General features: G+C 34.5%; 1 protein-coding gene across 1 annotated transcript in view; it reads left to right on the top strand.

Moving 5' to 3' along the window:
• LOC109276309 (coiled-coil domain-containing protein 7-like) overlaps positions 1-27,304 on the top strand; it is an 81,504-nt gene that overhangs the window by 14,907 nt on the left and 39,293 nt on the right. Inside the window, exons 2-3 of the mRNA XM_053895745.1 lie at positions 13,806-13,910; positions 24,769-24,852. Coding sequence (XP_053751720.1) covers positions 13,806-13,910; positions 24,769-24,852 — 189 coding nt within the window. The remainder of the gene's footprint in view (positions 1-13,805; positions 13,911-24,768; positions 24,853-27,304) is intronic.

Genomic DNA, 27,304 nt, shown 5'->3' with positions numbered 1-27,304 from the left:
GTCCAATCCCCTCTGTGCTCCTCTCTCCTCCTCCTCCTCCTCCTCCTCCTCCTCCTCCTCCTCCTCCTCTTCCTTCTCTCTCTCTTTCTCTCTCCCTCTCTCCTCTCTCCATGGCCAGGTTTCCCTCCCTCTGCAGCACCCATGATCCATTTCTCCTCCAAACCATGTCTCCACACCTCTTACCTTCCAGGATATGACCTTTTCTCTCCCTCTATTTGTGCAGTTTGTTCTTTCAGTTTCCAGATTGATTTCTTGTGTAGTCAGAATGACTTGATATTCATCTAGCTGTGTTCAAGGGATGAGGCAAACCTAAGGTCCTCCTACTCAACCACTTTAGCTCCTCCCTGAGATTTTATATAAGCATATTTTAAAAGAAGGCTAGGTAATAATCATATTTCCTGTCATAATTTTTATATAGCAAAAAGAATGGATCTTTAAAAATAACACTATAACATCCCAGAGTCTAAGAAAAGAAAGTTTATATAATGTCAGTAACATGATAGATAACAAAACATATAATAGTACATATACTAGGCTAAATAAATATTGATATAGGTCATGATTCTCATTGCTTAATTACAGATATTTTTATCAACATAAAACTAAAAAGAAAAATTCATTATATGTCATCTCAACAGATTTCTTCTGCCTTTATTATAGAACTCAGTTTATCTTAATCATTTTAATTAGACCTATCTAGCCTTATCTTTTTCTTACCCTCCCTTTATAAAAGTAGCAATTGCAATAGTTACAATTTATTGAGATGTTTACTATGCACCAGATACTATGGGATCCCATTTTATAGATAGAGGATTAAAGAAAACTTAAAATGGTTAAATGACTTAACTAATATAATCACATAGATTCTAAGAAGAGCCAAGATTTGAATGTAGGATTTCTTTTTCTACTAGGAATTTGTTTTAAAGTCTGTATTCATTAACACTATTTATATATTGATTTTAGTGATTATTTAATTATTATTTCACTTTATAATCCTCAATTCTAAAGGCCCATTTTCTTTTCCTCACAATTGCTCACTCATTATATCAGGGTAAATTTGGGTAAAGCCCTCTGAATTATAGAAAGTGGAGCCAGTTCTAGAACTTTTAGTTAAATCTCAGCTGCATGTACAATGCTGGCTGGACATCCTTCTCTATACAGTCATACCTGACTATGCAGTAGGTATTTTGGAATCCACAGGCTCCAAGAACTCAATATTTAAAAAAAAAACTAATCTTTACTCCAGACATGCTCATCTTAATGTTATCTTTTATTATTATGGCAAATGAACAATACAAATTGTACAAAGAAAACAGCAATAACTAATATGCTTACCACCCAGACCCAGAAACTAGCCTCTGTTGCCTCAATGGCTTCTAGGCCTTTATTTTGTCTATTTATCTGTCTATTATCTATCTATCTATCTACCTATCTATCTATCTATCTATTTATCTATCTATCTATCATCTGTCATCATCATCATCTTCTTCATCTATGTATCACTTATCTATCTTTGTGGGTACATAAATATTATATACTGTATTCTTCATCTTAACATTAGAATATTACATGTAAAACTAAACATACCCACCTAATCCCCATCATTTGACTGTCACCATGATTTCAAGTTACCTTTTGTCCCTTAAGAGTTAACCGTTAATCTTATTTTCATGTGTGCATTTTATTCCATAGAAATATATGTCATGTGGGGCGCCTGGGTGGCTCAGGTGGTTAAGCGTCCAACTTCAGCTCAGGTCATGATCTCACGGATAGTGTGTTCGAGCCCCGTGTCAAACTCTGTGCTAATAGCTTGGAGCCTTGAGCCTGCTGTGGATTCTGTGTCTCCCTCTCTCTGCCCCTCCCCTTCTCTCTCTCTCTCTCTCTCTCTCTCCCTCTCTCTCAAAACTAAATAAAAACATTTAAAGAATTTAAAAAAGGAAATATATGTCCTGTTTCTGTACAGTTTCAAAATGTACACTAATAATATAACACATTTTATTATTGGTAGAATTGAATTTAACTGCTGATTAATATTTAGGATGGAGCAAGAAGGTATTATGCTAATCAAAATAAGTTAGAGAAAGACATAATACCATATTTCACTTGTATATGTGGAATTTAAGAAACAAAACAGATGAGCAAAAGGAAAAAAGAGAGGCAAATCAGAAAACAGACTCTTAACTACAGAGAACAAACTAACGATTATCAGAGGTGGGTGAGGGGATCGGTTAAATAGGTGATGGGGATTAAATAGGTGGGTGGGAATCACTTGTTGTGGTGAGCACCCGGTGTTATACTGAAGTGTTCAATCACTATATTGTACACCTGAAACTAATATTACACTGTATGTTAACTAACTGGAATTTAAATAAAACTTTAAAAAGAGAGACAGCAGGAAAATAACAGAATTGAAACAAGAACTTACTTCTCAATAACTGCTTTAAACATAAATGGACTAAAATATACAGTCAAAAAGCAGAGACTGGATGAATGGATTTTTAAAAATCCATCAATATGCTGCCTACAAGAGACTCACTTTAGCTTTAAGGATACTCATCAGCCCAAAGTAAATTGATGGAAAACTCCACACAAATGTCAAGCAGAAGAAATCAGAACAAGAGTGGCTACATTTATAGACTTTCAGTTGAAATTGGTCCAAATACACAAAGAAGGTCAGTGAATAGTGAGAAAGGGGTAATTTTAGAAAGAAGATATAATAATAATTATACATGTACATACCTTTATACTAAAGCAGATATGAAGAAAAATTTTATAGGGAGAAATACATAGAGATACAATACAGTAAGGGGCTTCAATACCTTACTTCCGACATTGGATAGATACAGAAAATAAGGACTTAAATAACACTGTAAACCAAATATACCTAACAGACATATACAGAACATTACATATAAAAGCAACAGAATACACATTATTCTTTTTTTTAAAGGGTGTAAATTATTTATTTATTTATTTTTCAATATATGAAATTTATTGTCAAATTGGTTTCCAAACAACACCCAGTGCTCATCCCAAAATGTGCCCTCCTCGATACCCATCACCCACCCTCCCCTCCCTCCCACTCCCCATCAACCCTCAGTTTGTTCTCAGTTTTTAAGAGTCTCTTATGCTTTGGCTCTCTCCCACTCTAACCTCTTTTTTTTTTCCCTTCCCCTCCCCCATGGGTTTCTGTTAAGTTTCTCAGGATCCACATAAGAGTGAAAACATATGGTATCTGTCTTTCTCTGTATGGCTTATTTCACTTAGCATCACACTCTCCAGTTCCATCCACGTTGCTACAAAGAGTCATATTTCATTCTTTCTCATTGCCACGTAGTACTCCATTGTGTATATAAACCACAATTTCTTTATCCATTCATCAGTTGATGGACATTTAGGCTCTTTCCACAATTTGGCTATTGTTGAGAGTGCTGCTATAAACATTGGGGTACAAGTGCCCCTATGCATCAGTACTCCTGTATCCCTTGGGTAAATCCTTAACAGTGCTATTGCTGGGTCATAGGGTAGGTCTATTTTTAATTTTCTGAGGAACCTCCACACTGTTTTCCAGAATGGCTGCACCAATTTGCATTCCCACCAACAGTGCAAGAGGGTTCCTGTTTCTCCACATCCTCGGCAGCATCTATAGTGTCCTGATTTGTTCATTTTGACCACTCTGGCGCAGAATACACATTATTCTTAAGAACACAGGAAGCATTCTTCAGGATAGATCATATGTTGGGCTACAAATTTAAGAAATCATATTAAATATTTTTAATGACCAGAATAGTATGAAGATAACAATCAATAATGGAAAAATTGGAAAATTTTACAAGTGTATGAAAATTAGGCAGCACACTCCTGCACAACCAATCAAGAGGTAAATCAGAAAGCATCTTGAGACCAATAAAAATGAAAAACAACGTACAAAAACTTATGAGTTGTAGATATTTACATTAGGAGAAAAGAAAGATCTGAAATGAATAATCTAACTTTATTCTACAAGGAATTAGTAAAAGAAGAAGCCCCAAATTTTTTTGAAGCCCCAAATTAGCAGATATTTGAAGCCCCAAATTAGCAGAAGGAAGGAAATAATAAAAATGATAGCTGAAATAAATGAAACAGAAACTGGAAAGACAATAAAAACAAATCAATAAAACAAAGAATTGGATTTTTTAAAACATAAACTAAATTTACAAACTTTTAGCTGGACAACCAAGAAAAAAAGGAAGGACTCATCTAACTATGATGAGTCTTATGAGTTTTATGACTGAAAAAGGAAACATTAGATCAGTAAAATATAGAATACTGGTTATTAATCCCAAGGGTATAGGGTACTGTTCACCAGTTACTAAACCCAGAGAAGAACTGCAAACAGTTTTTTCCATGTCATTTGACATGAGAGTTGCTAATGAAAACACAATGCAGTCAAGCACTGAACGGAACAACACTTTACGTACATAGAGAGACTAAGCAAGATTAGCTTCAGTAGTGCAGCTTAGTGTTCCATGGTCAGTGAGTCTTTTCCAGTGGCTGATGGCAAGCAGTTTTCCTATGTACATTCCTCCTGTGCCACAGTAGAAGGAACAGTCCCATCTGGGCAGAGGACAGATAAAACACTGGAGTTGTCCAGGTTCCATATGACCCACAAACTCCAAAGACATATTAATCATTCATTGAGTGCACAAAAAAGGAAAGATAATTTTCACACAGTTTGTATGGGTACTATCTCTCTTGGTAAGAAATGTCCCAAACCCAAGACTCATTCTTTTTTTGTTAATATGTATATTTTTAATTCAATTATAATTATCATATAACATTTTATTAGTTTTAGGTGTACAATAAAATAGTTCAACAATTCTATGCATTATTCACTGTTCATCACAATTAGTATACTCTTAATCCTCTTCAACTATTTCACCCATCCACCCACCCCTCCCCAAGGCAGCCACAAGTTTGTTCTCTATGTTTAAGAATCTAGTTTTTATTTATCTCTTTTTTCTTTGCTTGCATGTTTTGTTTCTTAAAATCCACATATGAGTGAAATAATATGGTATTTGTCTTTCTCTGACTGACATATTTCACTTTGCAATAACCTCTAGATCCATCCATATTGTTTCAAATGGCAAGATTTCATTCTTTTTATAGCTGAACAATATTCCATCGTGTGTGTGTGTGTGCGCGTGTGTGCGTGCCATCTCTTTATCCATTCATCATTTGATGCACACTTGGGTTACTTCCATATTTTGGATATTTCAAATAATACTACAATAAACATAGGAGTGCAAATAAGCCCAATAGTGGAATTATTGGATTTTTAATTTTTTGAGGAACCTCCAAATTGTTTTGTATGGTGACTGCACCAACTTGTATACCTACCAACAGTGAACAAGGGTTCCTTTTTCTCCACATCCTCACTACCACGTTTTGTTTCTTGTATTTTTTGACTTAAGCCATTGTGACAGATGTGAGATGATATCTCATTGTGGCTTTGATTTACAATTTCCTAATGATTAGTGATGTTGAGCATCTATTCATGTGTCTGTTGGCCATCTGTATGTCTTCTTTGGAAAAATATTTGTTCATGTTCCGAGCCCACTTTTAATTGGATTATTTGTTTTCTTGGTATTGAGTTGTATAAATACTTTATATATTTTGGATATTGACCCTGTATCAGATATAACATTTGCAAATATCTTCTCCAAATCAGTAGAGTGACTTTTTGTTTTGTTGATGATTTCCTTTGTTGTAAAAAGTTGTTATTTGTTATAGTCCAACAGCTTAAATTTGCTTTTCTTTCCCTTGTCTGAGGAGATATATCTAAAAAAAATGTTTCTATGGCTAATGTCAAAGAGATTACTGCCTGTTTTCTTCTAGGAATTTTACAGTTTCAGGTCTACATTTAGGTCTCGAATCTATTTTGGGTGTATTGTGTATGGTGAGAGAGAGTAGTCCAAATTCTCTCTTTTGCATGTAGCTGTTCAGGTTTTCCAGCACCATTTGTTGAAGACATTCTTTCTGCCCATTGGATATTCTTGCTTCTGTTGTCATAGGCTAATTGACCATAAAAGAGTGGGTTTATTTCTGGACTTTTTATTCTGTTCTAGCGATCCATGTGTCTATTTTTGAGCCAATATTATACTGTCTTGATTACTACAATTTGTAGTGTATCTTGAAATCTGGAATTGTGATACCTCCAGCTTTGTTTTATTTTTCAAGATTGCTTTGATATTCTCTCTTTTGTGGTTCCATACAAATTTTAAGATACTTTCTCCTAGTCCTGTGAAAATGCTATTTGTATTTTGATAGGGATTTCATTGAATTGGTTGATTACTTTGCATGGTATGGACATTTAAATTAACAATATTAGTTCTCCCAATTTGAGTGGAGCATCATTACTTGTGTCGTCTTCAGTTACTTTTATCAATGTTTTATGGTTTTTGTAGTGAAGGTCTTTTACCTTCTTGGCTAAGTTTATTCCTAGGAATTTTATTCCTTTTGTTGGTGCAATTGAAAATGGGTTGTTTTGTTTTTTAAGTTTTTATTCAAATTCCACTTAGTTAACTTACGGTGCAAGTTTCAGGTAAACTTAGTTTCAGGTAAACAATGTAGTGATTTAAGAAACAACACAGGTGGACAGAGTATAGGAATAAACCTAACCAGAGGTAAAAGATCTATACTGTGAAAATGATAAAACACTAATGAAAGAAATTGAAGATGACACAAATAAATGGAAAAACAACCCATCTCATTTACTGGAAGAACAAATATTTTTAAAATGTATTTATTTCCCAAAATAAATCTAAAATATACATTTAATGCAATCCTTATCAAAATACCACTAACATTTTTCACAGAGCTATAACAAACAATTCTAAAATTTGTATAGAACCACAAAAGACTCCAGATAGCCAAAACAATTTGGTAAAACAAAAGCAAAAATGGAGGAATCACAACTCCAGGCTTCAAGTTATATTGATCAAAGCAGTATGATAATGGCACAAAAACAAACACATAGGTCAAAAGAACAGAATAGAAAACCCAGAAATGAACCCACAACTATATAGTTAATTGATTTTTGACAAACAAGGAAATAATATCCAATGGGAAAAAGTTCATGTACTTTTTTTTCTTTTTTTATTTTCTGTTTGATCCATTAGTATTTTAGTAGCATGTTGTTTAATCTGCATGTATTTTTGATATTGCCAGATTTTTTTCTTGTGATTGACTTCTAGTTTCATAGTGTTGTGGTCAGAAAAGGTGCATGGTATGACTTCAAAGGTTTTGTATTTTATTCAGGCCTGTTTTGTGACCTAATATGTGATCTATTCTGGAGAACGTTTTATGTGCAATTGAAAATAATTCAAAGCCATTGCTTTTTGTTGATTTTATGTTTAGATGATTTGTCCTGTGATGTAAATGAGGTGTTAAACTCCCCTCCTATTATTGCAATAGTTTGTTATTATTTTATGTGGTTCAGTGTTCCCATGCTTGGTACATATATATTCACAATGTTAGATCTTCTTGTTGTATTGTGTAGTGCCCTTCTTTGTTTCTTGTTACAGTCTTTGTTTTAAAGTCTAGTTTGTCTAATAGAAGTATTGCTACTCTTTTTGATATCCATTTGTGTGGTAGATGTTTCTCCATCCCCTTTCTTTCAATGTACAGGTGTCTTTAGGTCTAAAATGAGTCTCTTGTAGGCAGCATGTGGTTGGTCTTGATTTTAATCTACTCTTACACCCTATGTCTTTTGATTGCAGCATTTAACCCATTTACATTAAAAGTAATTACTAATATATATGTGTTTATTGTGATTTTGTTAGTTGTTTTGTCATCATTTCTGGATATTTTCTCTGATCCTTTCTTGTTTTGTCACTCTTAGTCTCTCCTTTCCTATCAAAGAGTCCCCTTTAATATTTCCGGAGGGCTGCTTTATTGCTCACAAACATCTTTAGTTTTTGTTTGTCTGGGAAACTCTTTACCTCTCCTTCTATTCTGAATTGTAGACTTGCTGGCGGAATATTATTGGCAGCAGATTTTTCCCATTCAGCACTTTGAATATATCATGTCACTCCCTTCTGTCTTGCCAAGTTTCTGTTGAGAAATCTACAGCTAGGTTTATGGGTCTTCCCTTGTAAGTTAAGGATTTCTTTTGTATTGCTGCATTTAAGGTTTTTTTCTTTATCACTATATTTTGTAAATTTAATTACAATATGTCTTGGTGTTGGTCTCTTTTGTTGCTTTTGATGGGAGTTCTCTGTGTCTCCTGGATCTGGATATCTGTTTCCTTCCCAAGATTAGGGAAGTTTTCAGCTATTATTTCTTCAAATAAATTTTCTGCCCCCTCTTCTTGCTCTTCTTTGGGAACTCCTATTATACAAATGTTATTATGTTTGATGGAGTCTCTGAATTTCCTAAGTCTATACTTATGTTGCATAATTCTTCTTTCTCTTTTCAGTTCAACTTCATTAATTTCTAATAGTTTGTCTTCTGTTGTTAATAATTCATTCCTCTGCCTCAAGCATGTTTCTAATTTGCTTATTGCAGTCTTAATCTTGAATGATTTTTTTTTTACCTCTTTTATCTCTGTGGTATGGGTCTTATTCATGTCTTCCTTTCTCAAGCCTAGTGAGTATCCTTATGCTTGTTGCTTTAAATTCTCCATTAGGAATGTTACTTCTATATGTTTTGCTTAGATCTCTGGCCATGGCTGTATTTTGCTCTTGCATTTGGGATGAATACCTCCATCCTGGCACTTTGTCTCAGTCTCTGCCCTGTTCTGTTTGTTAGAAAAGCCAGTTATGTCTACTACTTCTGACATTATGAATAAGAGGTCATGTATTGCCCAGGGCCTGTCACTTCTGGAAATGTCCCTACTGTGTGTTGTGTGTACTTTGCTGTTGTGTTTTGGTTGCTCTGTCATCTGAAGAGACTCTCCTTGCCTGCTGTGGGCAGTGTTTGGTCCTTTGCCTGAATGTAGTGGGTTTTAACTAGGTGTGCTTGGTCTGTTTGTGAAATGAGGCCTGACACCACCAGAACTGAAAACCTGAAGGCTAGACACTCTACCAGAACTGAAAGCCTACAGAACCCTCTGGTTGGGAGACATGGTATGGGCAGAGATTTGTACTGGTTTCTGGGGGAGGGACCCACCACACTGTCTAAGGCAAGTTCAACTGAGAACGGCAGTCCCACCAGCATAGGGCTTGGTGTATAAAGTTAGGCAGCCAGTGTCAATGCTGTGCTGCTTCCCACAGGTATGCTGAGGGAAGGAAATTGGGAAATTGTGCCAGCCAATTCCTTTGTTCCTGGAGAGGTGTCACCGTGAGTGCTGCCTCTCACTGACACACTCTGAGAAAAGCAAATAATCTCTCTCCTCTGTGCCCCAGGTGTTCTTCTGATCACTGTTTCCAAGTTGTCTGCCTCCAGGTTGTTCCCCTGCCTTCTCTCCAGGAGCAGTGCAGCGTCCTCTGAGCTCTTTGCCAGCAAAGCCCACTGACCTTTAAAACTCTAGGCTCTAAGGACACCTGGTGGCTAAGTCGGTTAAGTGTGTTTGAATTTGGCTCAGGTCACCATCTCACAGTTCATGAGTCTGAGCCCTGTTTTGGGGTCTCTGCTATCAGCTGGCAGCCTACTTAGGATCCTCTGTTCCGCTCTCTATGTCCCTCTACCACTGGTTCTCACTCTCTCTCTCTTTCAAAAATAAATAAATATTAAAAAAAACACAACTTTCCAGGCTTTAAGTACACTGATTGCAATAACTCACAAAATTCAGCCCCTCTAATTTTCCAAGCCAGTGGATTTGGGAAAACATTCTCCTTGTGCAATCTCATGTGTTTCCTCTCTCTCTCAACCTTCTCTGTAACCACAGCTCCCTCCCGTCTGCAACACCCATAATTCATTTCTCCCCTAAACCAATTCTGCATACTTCCTACCTTCTTTTATATGGGCTTTTTCTTCCCTCTTATGAATTTGTTCTGTCAATCTTCAGGTTGATTTCTGGAATATTTAGGATGTTTGGTAGTTATTTAAGTTGTATTTGTGGGAAGAAGTGAGCCCAGGGTCCTCCTACTCAGCTGTCATCTTTCCTTAAAACCCAGAAGAATTAATATTGTTAAAATACCCATACAACCCAAAGCCATCTAAAGATTTAATGTGGTCACTATGAATGGCAATTCCACAGCAATAGAAAATATATCATAAAAATTGTGTGAGAAAGAAGAAAGAAAGAAAGAAAGAAAGAAAGAAAGAAAGAAAGAAAGAAGGAAAGAAATCTACAAATAGCCAAAGCTATCTTAAGAAAGAAGAACAAATTTCCAGGCATCAGTCTTCCTGATTTTAAACTATATACTACAAAATTATTGTAATCAAAACTGGCATAAAACACAGTCACATAGACAAATGTAATGGAACCAAGAGTTCAGAAATAAACCTATGCCAGATACAGTCAACTAATATTATGCAAGGAAGCCAAGAATACTCAATGAGGAAATAAATTGTGTTGAAAAACATGAATATCCACATGAAAAAGAATAAAATTGATCCCTTATATACAAAAATCAACATAAAATGGATTAAAGAATAAACTGTGACAGTTTAGAAGAATCTCCTAGAAGACAGGGAAAAAGCTCTTTGATATTGATTTTGGCAATGACTTTTTAGGTAAGATACCCAAGGCACAAGCAACAAAAGCAAGTAGGACTAACCAAACTTAAAATCTGCACAGCAAAAGAAACAATCAGCAAAATGAAAAGGAAACCTGAAGAATAGGAAAAAATATTTATAAACTGCATATTGTATAAGAGGTCAATATCTAAAATATATCATATAACTCAATAGCATTAACACTAATCCAATTAAAACTGGGTAGAGGACCTGAATGTATACATTTTTCCAAAGAAAACATTCAAATCACAAGCAGGTAGGTGAAAAGATACTGAATGTAACTAATTGTCAAGGAAATACATATCAAAATCACAATAAGATATTATCTCACACCTGTTAGAATGGTTATTATTAAGGAGATAAAAAATAACAAGCGCTGGTGAGGATGTGGAGAAAAGGGAACCTGTATGCACCTTTGGTGGGAATGTAAATTGATACCTCCAATGGAAAACAATATGGAGGTTACTAAAAAATAAATAAATAAAATAAAATAAATAGAATTATTGTGTGATTGAGCATTCTAACTTCTAGGTATGTATCTGAAGAAAATGAAATCAGAACCCTAAAGAGATATCTGCACTCCCACGTTCATTGCAGCATTATTCACCTTAGCCAAGATAAGGAAAAAATCTATGTATCTTTTTGGCAAATAAATGGATAAAGGAAATGTGGTAAATATATAAAGTGGAATATTATTCAGCCATAAAAAAGAAAATTTTCTTTGAAACAACATGGATAGACCTTGAAACTATTGTGCTAAGTGAAATAAGTCAAACAGGAATGTCAAGTACTGTATTATCCCATTTATATATGTCATCACAAAGTGCTAACTCATGGAACCATAGAGTATAATAGTGGTTGCCAGGGGCCTAAGAGTAGGAGAAATGGGGAAATGTTGGTCAAAGATTACAAACTTCAATTTATAAGATTAATAAGTTCTTGCGATGTAATATACAGCATGGTGACTATAGGTAGCCATACTCTATACTGGAAAATTCCTAGGAAAGTACATCTTAAATGTTGTCACTATAAATGTAATATATTTTATTTATATTATATATTTTATATATTAAAGACTAAACAGTGTATATTTATATATACTTATTACATATACTTGTTTATATATGTGCTAATATATGTATCTATTTTATGCATATATGTAAGGTGGTAGACATGTTAACATTGTGGTATTCAATTTGCAATATATAAGTGTGTCAAATTATTAAACTGTAAACCTTAAACTTATACAATTTTATATGGCGATTATATCTCTATAAATTTGGGGAAATTTAAAAAGGAACGTATGTTTAAGTTTTGTAAGTTATATTTACCTTAAGATAATCTTCCATCATTTCTCTTGAGAACCATTATTATAATAACTATATTATAGATGACCTAGCTTGTATTTTGGGAATAAACCCTACTAGATGATGCCATGCTGTTTTTTTAATAATTCTCAATTCTATTTCCTTACTTATTAATTTAAGATTTTTGCATTTTTATTCTAAATCAGTACTGTTAATGTGGCCACCACTAGCCACATATGAATATTGAGCACTTTAAATGCAGGTAGTCTGAATTGAGATATACTATAAGTGTATCACACATACAAGTATTTGAAGACCTGCTATGAAATTACTATAAATTAATTTATATTATATATATTTTTTTCTGTGTAGTATTTTTATATCCCTATGCCAATTATGTCTGTCAATGTTAATACCCTTGCAGTGACTATTTTGACTTTGTAAAAATAAATTCTCTTTTTATGTGCTATGACATAGGATGTAATATAAAGAAGCCCACACATTAAAATATGTGGGCCTGTAACTTTTGAAAAGGTTAGCTTAATTGTGAATTTTAATTTTTAATTGTTTTTTCCATTTTTTCTGGTATATTTTGCTCATTGGTATTGTTTTTGGAAGTGCTGATTTCCTCAAGATTTTAAATCTTATTTTCCTGTTACTAGATGATAGATATACTGGTATATATAGGTAAATAATGATGTTTAACAAAGAAATATAACCTAGTTATTGGCTCTTAAATCCTACCCATATGTTAGAATTAATTCTTTTCTAAAATTAGGTAATTCTTTTGTGACAATAGCTGATGATTTCCTTTGTCCTACAAACATGCATAAAACTTTTTTATTACTTGAAAATATTTTACAATCTTGGAATCCCTTGCAAATATCTACATTTCTGGATTCCCTTGAGAATGTTGATGACCCAGGAACACCAGGCCTGCATTTGTAACAGTCAATTGGAGTAATAGCTTTTTATTTTTAATAAATGTATACTCTCCATTTCACTTCTGTTATTCATGCCACTCCAAACATCACCAGGTCATTTCACTCACATTGCATGCTTAGTCCTGGTAGACCTTTGAGTCTACTACCTAGAGACTAGGTTTTGGATTCTAAAAGAACAAAATTCATTTCAAGATTTTGCACTTGAGAATATGAATTTCCAAAATATTCGTAATCTTTCTCAGCTCTACTTCCCTTATCTATTAGATGGGAATGAAGTACCTACTTCCTAGAATTATTGTGAGGATTAAAAGAGATGATATTTGAAAAATGCTTAGTATATTATCTGACATATGGTAAATATTTGATAAAGTTTTAAAAATTATTAGACATGTTTGTATTCAATTGGATAATGCATGTTAAATTGTGAAGTAAATAAGGTTAAGGGGTGTACTTGTGATGAGCACAGAGTGTTGTATGTAAGTGTTAAATCACTAAATTGTACACCTGAAACTAATATTAACTAACTGGAATTTAAATAAAAACAAAACAAAAAAATAAGGCTAGAGACACCTCAGATGGCTCAGTTAAGGGTCCAGCTCTTAATTTCAGCTCAGGTAATAATCTCAGGCTCATGAGATAGAGCCCCAAATCAGGCTCTGCACTGACAGCACAGACCCTGCTTGGGATTCTCTCTCTCTCTCTCTCTCTTTGCCCCTCCCCTGCTCATGCTAAAAATAAATAAACAAACAAACAAACAAATGAACGAGCTTAAAAAATAAGGCTGAATAACTATATGGTAAAATATTTCTAATTGATTTTATGTGCTATAATTTTACTGTAAATAAAATTTTAGTTTTAAATCAACTAATTTGGCAATCTGTTATTATTCCAGTCAAAAATGAAGTAGCCTCAGAACTTCCAGATATGGCAGATATTCCAGCAATTAATCCATCAATTAGTGATCTAATACTTCAATTAGATTTAAACAAAGTAATAGGTAAGTAGAAATTTATGATGTTTGGGCAAGTAAAACACAGTCTAAGACTTAAAGTATTTCAGCTCTAGTTCTGTTGTTAAAAGAAGATAAGAAATTCAAATGTAGGGCAGACTTTCTCAATTTAAAAATAATTTTATTCTAATCAATCTATATATCAATTAATATTCAGCTTTAAGTGAGTTAATTATGTGCTCATTAATCCACCAAACAAGCTTTCATTAGGTAATGCTTAATAGTTTTCCTTTCCTGTTTATAAAACAAAAATATATAGGATTCTCCCTAGATTGTGAATTTTTATAACAAACTTGATGTTATATGATCAGTTTCTTAGAGAACATAATTTTGATTTCTTATATCATTTGTAATAACAAGATGGAATAAGAAAAATGGTACTTTCACAAGATAGGCAATATAGCTGCTTTTTGATCTACTTATCACAAAGTTTGGACTTCTTTTTTTTGAAGTTGAGTCTTTTCATTTATTTATAGTCCTTCTGTATTTTTTATTATTATTTACTTTATTTATTTTTAATTTACATCCAAGTTAGTTAGCATATAGTGCAATGATTTTAGGAGTAGATTCCTGCTGGAGTCCAGCTCCAGCAGGTCCAGGGGTTCCCGAAGGATGAATAGCGTCGGCGAAAAAGTGAAAATAAAACAAAACTAAAACAAAAATAAAAATAAAAAACTAAAATAAAAAACTAAAATAAAAAACTTAAATAAAAATGGACATAAACAACAGCAGCGTGTTGAACTGGCCGATTTATAGCAGTAAACGTGGCATTATATATACTAGTGATTTTCTTGTAACATACGTCATCTATGTTTTTCTAACATTACCCAATTCTAAAATTGTTCCTTTGTATAATCACCCAAAAAGGAACATCATGATTGTTTTGTCATAACGTTACCTCCTGCCCTTTGCTTATTGATTAATTTCTTTTATTGTTTTTATTATGTATCTATGTTTATCTATAATTTATAAAGTATTTGCTTTGCTGTTTTCACGAAAGATCATTTATCTCTCAACACCTCAAGTGGAACAGTTACAAGGACATGACCTCTTAGTTGTTTCCCTGAGCCATTTGTGGTTTTGAAGAACAAAAGTGTTCGCCTGGGTCCGAGGTGTCAGAAAGGGGGCCAAGAGGGCCTTAGAAACCCATGCTTTATACATTCTCAGAGAGACAGTGCACCTAGCAACCGATGAACCATTCTGTACTTTAACCGACTAGGTTCAATCATCATCTGGAATGCCTCCTGGGGGCCAAGTGGGCCTAGGGGTTAGAGTGACCTGTGTCCATAGATATACTCCTTAGTTACCGGAGTGGGGCTTTCAAATCCATATGTCTCTCTTATACAGGCCCTTTTTGCTGGCAAAGGTATGAGGCGTCCATCCATAGGGGATGGTAAGGGCTAAACGTAAGGCCACACAATTTCTTGCGGAACCTTATTTTCTTTCCTACTGGTTCTTTTCCCAGAGGGCCTGTCAAGGGCAGTTCTCCAACAGACAATACCCCGGGTAGTTTTAAGGCCAAACTACCTAAAAGCAGGAGTACAAGAAGCTTCACTGTCGGTGGGCTACCTTGCAGTCACCAATCCGTCCACAGCCCGGGCTTTGCCACTCAAGTGGGGATAGCTCAGCTTCCAGCAGATTCCTTAATGTCCCTTTCCCATTTAGCCCATCTCCCCCTCCCACAATCCCTCCAGCAATCTTCTGTTCCCTATAGTTAAGAGTCTCTTATGTTTTGTCCCCCTCCTCGTTTTTATATTATTTTTGCTTCCCTTCCCTTATGTTTATCTGTTTTGTACCTTAAATTCCTCATATGAGTTAATTCATATGATATTTGTCTTTCTCTGACTGACTAATTTCATTAGCATAGTACCTTTTAGTTCCATCCATGTAGTTGCAAATGGCAAGATTTTATTCTTTTTGATTGCTAAGTAATATTACATTGTATATATACTACATCTTCTTTATCCATTTATCCATCAATGGACATTTGGGCTCTTTCCATACTTTGGCTGTTGTCAATAGACCTGCAATAAATATTTGGGTGCATGTGCCCCTTTGAATTAGAATTTTTGCATAAAATAAAAATCCCAAAAGAGACCACAGGCAATAATATCTGTGACAGCTGTTGTGGCAACTTTTTTTTTCTAGATGTGTCTCCTGAGGCAAGGGAAACAAAAGCAAAAATGAGCTATTGGGACCTTATCAAGATAAAAAGCTTCTGCACAGTGAAGGAAACAATCACCAAAACTAAAAGGCAACTGACAGAATGGGAGAAGATATTTGCAAATGACATCAGATAAAGGGTTAGTATCCAAAATATATAAAGAACTTATTAAACTCAACACCCAAAAAACAAATAATCCAGTGAAGAAATGGGCAAAAGGCATGAATAGGCATTTTTCCAAAGAAGCCATCCAGATGGCTAACAGACACAAGAAAAGATGCTCAACATCAATCATCATCAGAGATATACAAATCAAAATCATGATGAGATACCACCTCACACCTGCCAGAATGGCTGAAATTAACAATACAGGAAACAACAGATATTGGCAAAGATGTGGAGAAAGGGGAACCCTCTTACACTGTTGGTGGCAATAGAAACTAGAGCAGCCACTTGGAAAACAGTACCTGGGTTCCTTGAAAGGTAAAAAATAGATCTACTCTATGACCTAGGAATTGTATTACTTGGTATTTACCCAAAGGATACAAAAGTACTGATTTGAAGGGAAACACATACCCCAGTGTTTATAGCAGCATTATCAACAATAGCCAAACTATGGAAAGAGCTCAAATGTCTGTTGACTGATAAATGGATAAAGAATGTGTTGTGTGTATGTATGTGTGTGTACTTTGTGTGGATGAAACTAGAATGTATTATGCTAAGTAAAATAAGTCAGAGAAAGACAGATACCAAATTATTTCATTCATATGTTGAATTTAGGAAACAAACAGATGAACAAATGGGAAGGAGATGGAAAAGAAAGAGAAACAAACCATAAGAGACTGTTAATAGAGAACAAACTGAGGGTTGATTGAGGGAGGTAGGAGGGCTGGGCTAAATGGGTGATGGGTGTTGAGGAATGTACTTGTTATGATGAGCACTGGGAGTTATATGTAAGCGATGAATCACTAAATTCTACTCCTGAAACAAATATTTGAAAATAAAAGAAATACCAATGGCATTTTTTACAAAAATGTTTAAAAACTACACTAAAATTTTCATAGACCACAAAAGACTGCAAATAGCTAAAGAAATCTTGAGCATGATGGGCAAGGCTAGAGACATCACATAGTCTGATTTCAAACTATATTACAAAGATACAGTAATCAGGACAATATGTTGTTGACATAAAAATAGGTAAATAATTCCATGGAACAGAATACAGAGCACAGAAATAAACCCACTTACATATGGTCAACTGATTTTTTGACAGATACCAAAAATATACAATGGGAAAAGCATAGTTTATTCAATGCTGTTGGGAAAACTGGGTAACTTTATGCAAAAGAATGATCACCTATTTTCATAATACACAAAATCAATTCAAATGGATTAAAGACTTAAATCCTAAAACAATAATACTCATAGAAGAAAACACAGGGGGATATCTTGATGTTGCTCTAAGCAATAATTTTGGATTTGACATCAAAAGCACAAGCACAAAAGAAAAAAGTAGGACTACATCAAACTAAAACACTTTTGTATAGCAAAAGAAACAATCACAAAATGAAGAGGCAATCTACAGAACAGGAGAAAGTATTTGTAAACTACATATCTGATAAGAGGTTAATATCCAAAATATATAATGAACTTCTACAACTCAATGGAAAAATCACCAATAATTCATTCACAATCACAATAACTTAAGTATCTGAACAGATATTTTTCCAAAGAAGACATATAGATGCCCAAGAGACACATGAAAATATGCTCAACATCATTAATCATCAGGGAAATGCAAATCAAAACCACAATGAAGTATCAGCTCACACTTTTTGGAATGGCTATGATCAGAAGACATGGGATAACAAGTATTGGTGAGAATGTGAAGAAAATATAACTCTTGTACACTGTTGATTATAATATAAATTTGTGCAGCTATTATGGAAAATATTAGTTTCTTTTTCTTTTAATGTTTATTTATTAAATAATAATAAATTTTTTATTTTTATTTTTATTATTTATTTTATTTATTATTTTTATTTTATTTTATTTTTCTTTTTTCTTTAATATTTTATTATTATTTAATAAATATATGGAGGTTTTAAAAAAATTAAAAATAGAACTACCATATGGTTTAGCAGTCACACACCTGGATTTATATCTAAAGAAAAGGAAATCATTATCTCAAAGGAACATTTGTACACCCATATTTATAGTGGCATTATTTACATTAGCCAAGATGGAAATAACCTAACTACTCACCATCCATTGACGACTGATGGATAATAGATAACGAATAATGAATATATATGTAGATATCTATGTGTATGTGTACACAAACATGTATGTATATACATATATATCTAACATATATATGCATACATATATATATATATATATATATATATATATAATTTTGCCATAAAAATGAAGGAAATACTGCCTCTTGAAAACATGAGGATAAACCTGGAGAGTGATTGGTCAAAGGGTTCAAACTTTTAGTTATTAGGTAAGTAAATTCTGAGGATTATATCTAATAATACTCTATTGCTTATGTGATATTTGATAAACACTCTCACTAAAAAGGAAGGGAGGGAAGGAGGGACAGAGGGAGAAGAAAAGAAAGAAAGAAAGAAAGAAAGAAAGAGAGAAAGAAAGAAAGAAGAAAGAAAGAAAGAAAAGAAAGAAAGAAAAAGAGGAGGGGAGGGGAGGAAGGAAGGGAAATTCACTATGTGAAGTCATGGATGTGTTAACTTGATTGTGACAACAATTTTACAATGTGTACAAATATCAAATCGTTGTGCTGTGCACTTTAAATATATTATAATTTTATTTGTTAATTACACTTCAATTAAGGTGGAAAAAATGGATATGTCATAAAGGCATGGAGAAAAATATGCATGAATAGCTGTATTAGGATCAGAAAAAGCAGACTTAAAAAAAGAAAAAGAGTTCAAGGAAAGAAAAATTACCAGGGATAAATAGAAGTGTTAAGTAATAATAAAAGAACAAATTCTCCAAGAATATATAATATTCCTTAATGTGTGTATGCCTTAACTCATATGTGCCAAAATACATAGGCAAAAACTGGACTATAGATAAAACTATAAGGAGAAACAAACACATCCGTTATTATACTTGCAGACTTCACCCTTCTATCAGAAATGACTATAACCAGCAGGCAAAAAAATCAATAATAACATAGGTGAACTCAACAACACCATCAATCAACTGCATCTAATCGATATCTATCTGAATACCCCATCCACAATAGCAGAATACGCATTGCTTTCAAACTCACAAGCTATATTCACAAAGATGGACCACATTTTAAGATAGAAATAGTGTGTTAAAAATTTGTCTAAAATAGAAATCACACAAATCATGCTCTCAGCCCATAGTGAAATTAAATGAGAAATCAGTGACACATGTAGATGGAAAATCTCAAAATATTTGAAGATGAAACAATATACCTCTAAAGTGCATGTTCAAAGAAGAAGTGTCAAAATAAGTTTAAAAAATTTGAACTAAGTGAAAATTACAATATTGCTTATCAAAATGTGTGTGATAAAACAGTGAAAGGAGTGCTTAGAAGGAAATTTATAGCGTTGAGTTAATATATTAGAAAATAAGAAAGTAAAAAATCAATAATCTCTCCTCCCCCTTAGGAAACTAGAAAAAGAGAAGCAGAAAAATTGTGATGAGTTTGGACTTCTTTAAAATTAATACTTACATTTTGTGAATGACATTTTTAAGAGAATTAAAAGACATACTATATATTGATAGAAAATATTTGCCAAACACGTATCTCATATAAAGTATTTGTGTTTGAAATATATAAAAATAATCAAACATTAAAAAAAACAATGCTATTTTAAAACTTAAAATATCTGAACATCCATCTCTTCAAAGAAGATAGAAGATGACAAGTAAGCATAATGAAATCATCAAATGTCATTAGGAAATTGCAAATAAAAACAATGAAATACCTAATGAGATACACCTATGAGAATGGTTAAACCAAAAACTGACAACACAAAATGTAGTAAAGTATATGGAATGCATGAACTCTCATTTATTGTTTTTGAAGATGCAAAATGCTGTACCCACTTTGGAAGACAGTTTGACATTTTTATAAAAGTCAACATTATCTTACCATACAATCCAGTAATTATGCTCCCAAGTGTTTACCCTAATGAAACCTTATATCCAGGCAATAACCTGCACATGAATATTTATAGCAGGTTTACCTATAATTGCCCCATTTTGGAAGCAACAAAGATGTTTTCCAATAGGTTAATGGATTAACAACCTGTGGTACATTTATATAATGGTATATTATTCAACAATAAAAAGAATTGGGTTATCAAGCTACAGAAAGACATGGCAGGAACTTAAGCACACATTACTAAATGACAGAAGCCAGCTTGGAAAAGCTATATTATTTCAACTATATACCACTCTGAGAAAGGCAAAACTATACAGATAGTCAAAATTTCAGAAGTAGCCAGGGGTTCAGATTGAGGAGTAATGAAGAGTTGGAGCACAAGGAATTTTCAGGGTGTTGAAACTATTTTGTACAATAATATAGTGGTGGACACATGATACTATATATTTGTCAATATCTGTAGAATTGTACAACAAAAGGAGTCACTAACATAAACTATGAATATTATTAGTAACTCATCAACATTGGTTCATCAACTGCAACAAATATATTATCTAAAATAGGATGTTAATAACGGGAAATTGTGTGTTAGGGGAAAGAAGTATTTGGGAACTCTGTACTTTCTGTGTAACTTCTCTGAAACCCTAAATTGCTCTAGAGAAAAAACTACTAAAAATTTTTTTGAAAGGATACAAAAATACTAATTTGAAGGGATACACGTACTCTGATGTTTATAGCAACATTACCTACAATAAATGAAAATAGTCTAATGTCTATCAACTTATGGATGGATAAAGAAGAGGTGAAATATGTATATAATATATGTATATATATTACAACTCACAAGACTTTATATATATATGTAATATATATGAAATTATATATATATATATACACACACACACACATATACATACATAAATATAGGGTAGTTCTATTTTGACTCTTTGAGGAACCTCCATACTGTTTTCCAGAGTGACTGCACCAGTTTGCATTCCCAACAACACTGTAAGACGGTTCCCCTTTTTCCACATTGTCACCCACATTTGTTGTTTCCTGTGTTATTAATTTTAACCATTCTGACAGATGTCAGAATATCTCATTAAAGTTTTGATTTCTAATTCTCTGATGATGCGTGATGTTGAGCATCTTTTCATGTGTCAGCCATCTCGATGTCTTCTTTGGAAAAATGACTATTCATGTTTTCTGCCCATTTTTCAACTGGGTTATTTGCTTTTTGGGTGTTGAGTTTTCTAGGTTCCTTACATATTTTTGGATACTAACCCTTTGTCAGACATATCATTTGCAAATATCGATTCCCATTCCATAGGCTGATTTTTAGTTTTGTTGATTTTTTCCTTCACTGTGCAGAAACTTTTTCTCTTGATGAAGTCCTGATAGTTTATTTTAGCTTTTGTTTCCCTTGTCTCAGGAGATGTATCTAGTAAGAAGTTGCTAGTCAAACAGGTTACTGCCTGTGTTCTCCTGTAGGATTTTGATGGTTTCTCATCTCACATTTAGGACTTTCATCCATTTTGAATTTATTTTTGTGTATGGTATAAGAAAGTGGTCCAGTTTCATTCTCCTGCATGTCACTGTTCAGTTTTCCCAATACCATTGTTGAAGAAACTGTCTTATTCCCATTGTGTATTTATTCCCTCTTAGTTGAAGATTTGTCAGCCTTATAGTTGTGGGTTCATTTCTGGGTTTTCTGTTCCATTGATCTATATGTCTGTTTTTGTGCCAATACCATACTGCCTTGATCACTACAGCTTTGTAATATAGCTTGAAGCCTGGAATTGTGATGCCTCCAGCTTTGCTTTTCTTTTTCAAGGTTGCTTTGGCTTATTTGGGGTCTTTTGTGGTTCCATATAAATTTTATGATTGTTTGCTCTAGTTCTGTGAAAAATGCTTGTGGTATTTTGATAGAGATTGCATTAAATGTATAGATTGCTTTGGGTAGTATAGACATTTTAATAATGTTTGTTCTTCCAATCTATGAGCATGGAATGTTTTTCCATTTCTTTGTGTTACCTTCAATTTATTTCATCAGTGTTTTATAGTTTTCAGGTTACAGATCTTTTAATAAAAGAAAGGGAAAGAATCATATGTAAGCATCCATTCCTTTTTTAAACATTTTTTAATGTTTATTCGCTTTTTTGAGAGAGAGAGAGAGAGAGGGAGAGAGAGAGTAGGAGAGGTGCAGAGAGACACAGAGACAGAGAATCCAAAGTGGGATCCAGGCTTTGAGCTGTCAGCAGAGAGCCCAACACGAGACTTGAACCCAGGAACTATGATATCATGACCTGGGCTGAAGTCAGATGTTTAACTGAATGAGCCACCCAGACGCCCCTGTACAGCATCCATTCTTCATGAAAAACCTCAAAAAGTAGGAATAGAGGGAACATACCTCAACATTATAAAGGCCATATACAAAAGACCCACAGCTAATATCATCCTCAATGGGGAAAAACTGAGAGCTTTTTTTCTATGGTCAGGAACTAGACAGGGATGTCCACTCTCACTACCATTATTTAATATAGTACTATAAGTCCTCACCTCAACAATCAGATAACAAGAAGAAATAAACGTCCTCCAAATTGGCAAAGAAGTCTAACTTGAACTATTTGCAGATTGTATGATACTCTATGTAGAAAACCCAAAAGATTCCACCAAAAACTTGCTAGAACTGATACATAAATTCAGTAAAGTCACAGGATACAAAATTAATGTACCGAAATGTGTTGCATTTCCATACACCAGTAATGAAGCAGCAGAAACAGAAACCAAGGAATAGATCCCATTTACAATTGTACCAAAACCATAAGATATCTAGGAATACACCTAACCAAAAAGGTAAAAGATCTATACTCTGTTACATCGTTTTTAAAAACAGCTCAGTGAACTCCAAGCACAATAGGATTAAAAAAAATAATTTGGGAAGTGGAAAGATACAAAAATGAAAAAAATGTGACTCTAGGTTATTTCTCCAGCACATAACTTTTAATTCCTAATAGTTAACCTGATCTTTTCTCAAATACTATTCACATTGTCTTTTGTTTATTTTAGGATCCTTTGCTTCCTCAATTCAAATGAGGAAATCTTTCTTTTTTTTCAACGTTTTTTTTTTTTTTTTTTTTTTATTTATTTTTGGGACAGAGAGAGACAGAGCATGAACGGGGGAGGGGCAGAGAGAGAGGGAGACACAGAATCGGAAACAGGCTCCAGGCTCCGAGCCATCAGCCCAGAGCCTGACGCGGGGCTCGAACTCACGGACCGCGAGATCGTGACCTGGCTGAAGTCGGACGCTTAACCGACTGCGCCACCCAGGCGCCCCTGAGGAAATCTTTCTTATATATACCAGTTGGAGAAAGATCCAGAGAAGTTAAAATGCATCTGTTAATATTCGCCCATGTTTTATTTATTTATTTTTGCCATAGATCTTATTACATTCTCAACTGGTTGTTACTTAATTATTGAAAACTAGTTCTACCAAATCCGACACATTTCATTTTTGTAATGCTGTAGCAGGTCACCACCTTTATACAGATTGCAGTGTTGCTATATTTGGATTGCCAAAGTCACAGTGCAACATTAACTATTTATTGACTCAGCCATTTTTCCAAAGAAACACTTCCATCTGGATGACTAGCTCATGACAGGTTTCCAAATCTAGGTGCATGCTGTTAGAAACAACTTCACAAAACTTTAGACCCTGTAGCTGACCTTACTTGATGATTCTTAAGTATTCCTTTTTCAGTATAAACTGTCCTTTAGCCATGTTCATATATTTTTCCTGTAATTGGATCTAGTTGTAGTTTTTAAATCAAGCAAAAATTTCAAATCACATAAACACTCGAATGAAAAGAGACCAAGTCTCAATCCTGGCATTCCTGCAAATTTAACCATGTCCTCCTCCCCAGTAACAATGTCTTCATGCTAACGAGACCTGGGAAACCACTTTTTTCCCTTTAATATACAAAATATCTTGTTATTCTTTTCCACTACAGATGCCTACTTGTTTTTTTACAATTAAATAATATGAAAGGGGCATAAAATATTCTTAGGTAAGTCAAAGATTTTCTGCTCCCTGCTAATTTTCTCTGACAATGGAGGCCATGGTTTGTAATGTAACCTGTGAGGAAAAAAATGTTATGTTCCACATCACTAGATATACCCCTACAATATGAAGATGATTTTAGTATAAACTTTAAAGTTATATTATTATCATACACTCTCCAGTATATTTTATTTTAACCAAAGACATAGTATTGTATGGAAAGGGCACTGGTTAAAAGATTATGATATGTAAGTTTGTGTGTCAATTTTGTCATTATCTAGATACACAATATATGGAGACTTAATGATTGCTAATATACCTTCCAATAATAAAGTTTGCTGATTAAGCAATACAAATATTTTATTATAATTCTTATTATTTAATAACAAGTAGATAGTTCTACCTTAGTAGAGTTACCTTATGAAGTGTTTTGATGTTCTTATTTGTATAGAAACTGATATAGAACACTTGAAGGATGCCATTGAAAGAAGTATATTGGTGAAGGAAAAGAAGATACAATCAAAGAGTCTCCCTGGTAAGAACAAGAGTTTTGCAAGTCTATATTTCTGGTTTTAAATGAACTTCTTCGGAGTTTAATGAAGACTGGGTCTATATGAAAATAGTAGCTATATGTTATTACTATACAGATAAAATCTTCATAAATATTCTCATAATTCATTATACTCTGGTGTTTACTAGAAATAAAAATTTAGCTAGATATTAGGAGTTTTAGAAATCATCCATTTAGAAATTAGACCATAAAATAAAATGCTATAGTGTCCTTAAAATATGGTTGGTGAAAGTGTGTCCAATCACATACTATTAATTTTCTATACTTCATGAATATAATAGCAACAGAATTTAGAATAGTTAATTCATTAGTTACCATTTCCTTCTATTTGATGGCATATTTATGGTATATCAACTATAACAGAGTACATTGGCTGTGTTATATAGTTTGGAGATTATACTACTGCCTTTACTCATTAACAGCGATGAACATACTGCCATTGCCTGCATATGCCATGCATGCATATATATGCATGTACATATGCAATATATACAGATATTTGACTGTATTTTTCATATATATATATATATATATGCCTGTTAAAAAACACTGTCATCTAAAGGTGACTGTGTCCACATGTCCAAAGGCTTTGTCTTTTGCTAATAACTGTGAAGGGAAGGATATTATTTTAAAAAAGAAAGCATGGAAATACAGTAACTGAAATATTAAAATTCACTAGAACTGCTCAGTAAATTTATGCTGTCAGAAGAAAATGAGTGGAGTGGCTCAGGTGGTTAAGCATCCTACTTTTGGCTCAGATCGTGATCTCATGGTTTGTGAGTTCAAGCCCTGCATCCAGCTCTATGCTGACAGCTCAGAGCCTGGAGTCTGCTTCAGATTCTGTGTCTCCCTCTCTCTCTCTTCCCCTCCCCTGCTCATGCTCTGCCTCTCAAAAATAAAGAAACATTAAAAAAGGTTAAAAAAAAAAAGAAGAAAGAATGAGCAAAACTAAAGTACTTAAATACTACAATAAGAGCTGAGAAATTAGAGCAGAGAATATAATTTGAAACAATGGCTTAAAGAGAACTAGATGTTTATAAGCAAAATGGTTAAGATCCAACATGGAGAAGTAGGGGAACCCAAAGTTCCTTCCTCCCTCAAACACAGCAGTGTTGAGGCCAAAGGACTTTGAATTCCAAGAGTCTGGGTTACAGAGTGACAAAGACATCTCTAGGGACCCACAGGGACAATCTGGACGGGCCATAGGTGTGTGATGGCGAACTGGGGGAGATAAAATGGGCTGTGTAGGCAAGGATTGGAGAAAGTGTAGGACTGTATCTGGACAAGAACAAAACCACGGAGCAGAAAGGAGAAAGATCCAATCTCTAATTTCAGGGCTTTCTCCCGACTGGGGCTGGCTGCCCTGTTCACCCACCTGGGGAGGAGGGGAGCCAGCCCCAGGCTTAATAACTAGTTCACAGGCACAGTCTGCAGTGGAAGAAAGCAATCCCCTCCCTGGAGTGATGTGGCAAGAAGGTATATAACCATTCAAAGGACAAAGACTGCCTGCGCCTTCCAGCCAGAGGCCATATACCGGTGGCGTGGAGCAGCACTTCCCCAAAACTGGGGCACTCGGAAGGGGACCCTTTAAGACATCAGGGTTTAAGTCCAGGCAAGTGCCAGTAAGGTGTAGGAGTTGGTGAAGTGGGACAAACCGCCTCAAGTGGGGCAGCATGCAGCAGCTTTCCCCTGAACCAGGGCGCATGGAGTGGGATCCATTAAGACATTGTGGTTTAAATCACAGCCAAGCACCAGGGAGGTGTAGGAGTTGGTGGAGCTGGACAAACTGCCTTGTTCCCATCTGCGGCACTGTGAGGACAGTCTGAAAACAGTGGTTTGGGACACCTGGTCTGTGGAGGAGAGACCAGGGTGTTGCCATTTTTCTCCCCGTCACCAACAAGGTGGAGCTTCAGGGAACTGACAGCAGACCTACAGTGGAGGGGGTCCCTACCTATACCAAACCACGCCCTTCTGTGCCTGGTAACTGTATTTATGAGAGCGGGATTGACGGTGACCAACAAAACAGCCCCTCTACCAGACCAGTGCTGCCACCGGTTACAAGGCACCCAGGGGTTTTGCATTTCTGATTTAATTCTTGGACAATTCATATTGTGTGTGTGTGTGTGTGTGTGTGTGTGTGTGTGTGTGTGTGTATTTTTCTCTCTTTCTTTCCTTGTCTAGTTGTTCTGGTTGTTGGTTTGTTTAAGCAGACATATTTAATCTGTTCTCTTTATACCTATTCTATATCTCCTTCTTTATTTTCCCTGCTCTATCTCTGGATTAAGCCATAGAGTTTCTCTGCCTTGTCAATTTTCTTTTCTTTTTCCCTGCCCCTGTCATTTCTCTCTTTGTATAGTATAAGGCCTCTTCCATCAACGCCACTCCAACCCTGTTGTTTTGCTGTAGCCAGTGTTTT

This window comes from Panthera pardus, unplaced genomic scaffold (genome assembly GCF_024362965.1).
Source record: "Panthera pardus isolate Hobbes unplaced genomic scaffold, ASM2436296v1 HiC_scaffold_6, whole genome shotgun sequence".
Lineage (NCBI taxonomy): Eukaryota > Metazoa > Chordata > Mammalia > Carnivora > Felidae > Panthera > Panthera pardus.
The sequence above is the reverse complement of the archived record's forward strand: the minus strand, read 5'-3'. Positions and strand labels throughout refer to the sequence as shown.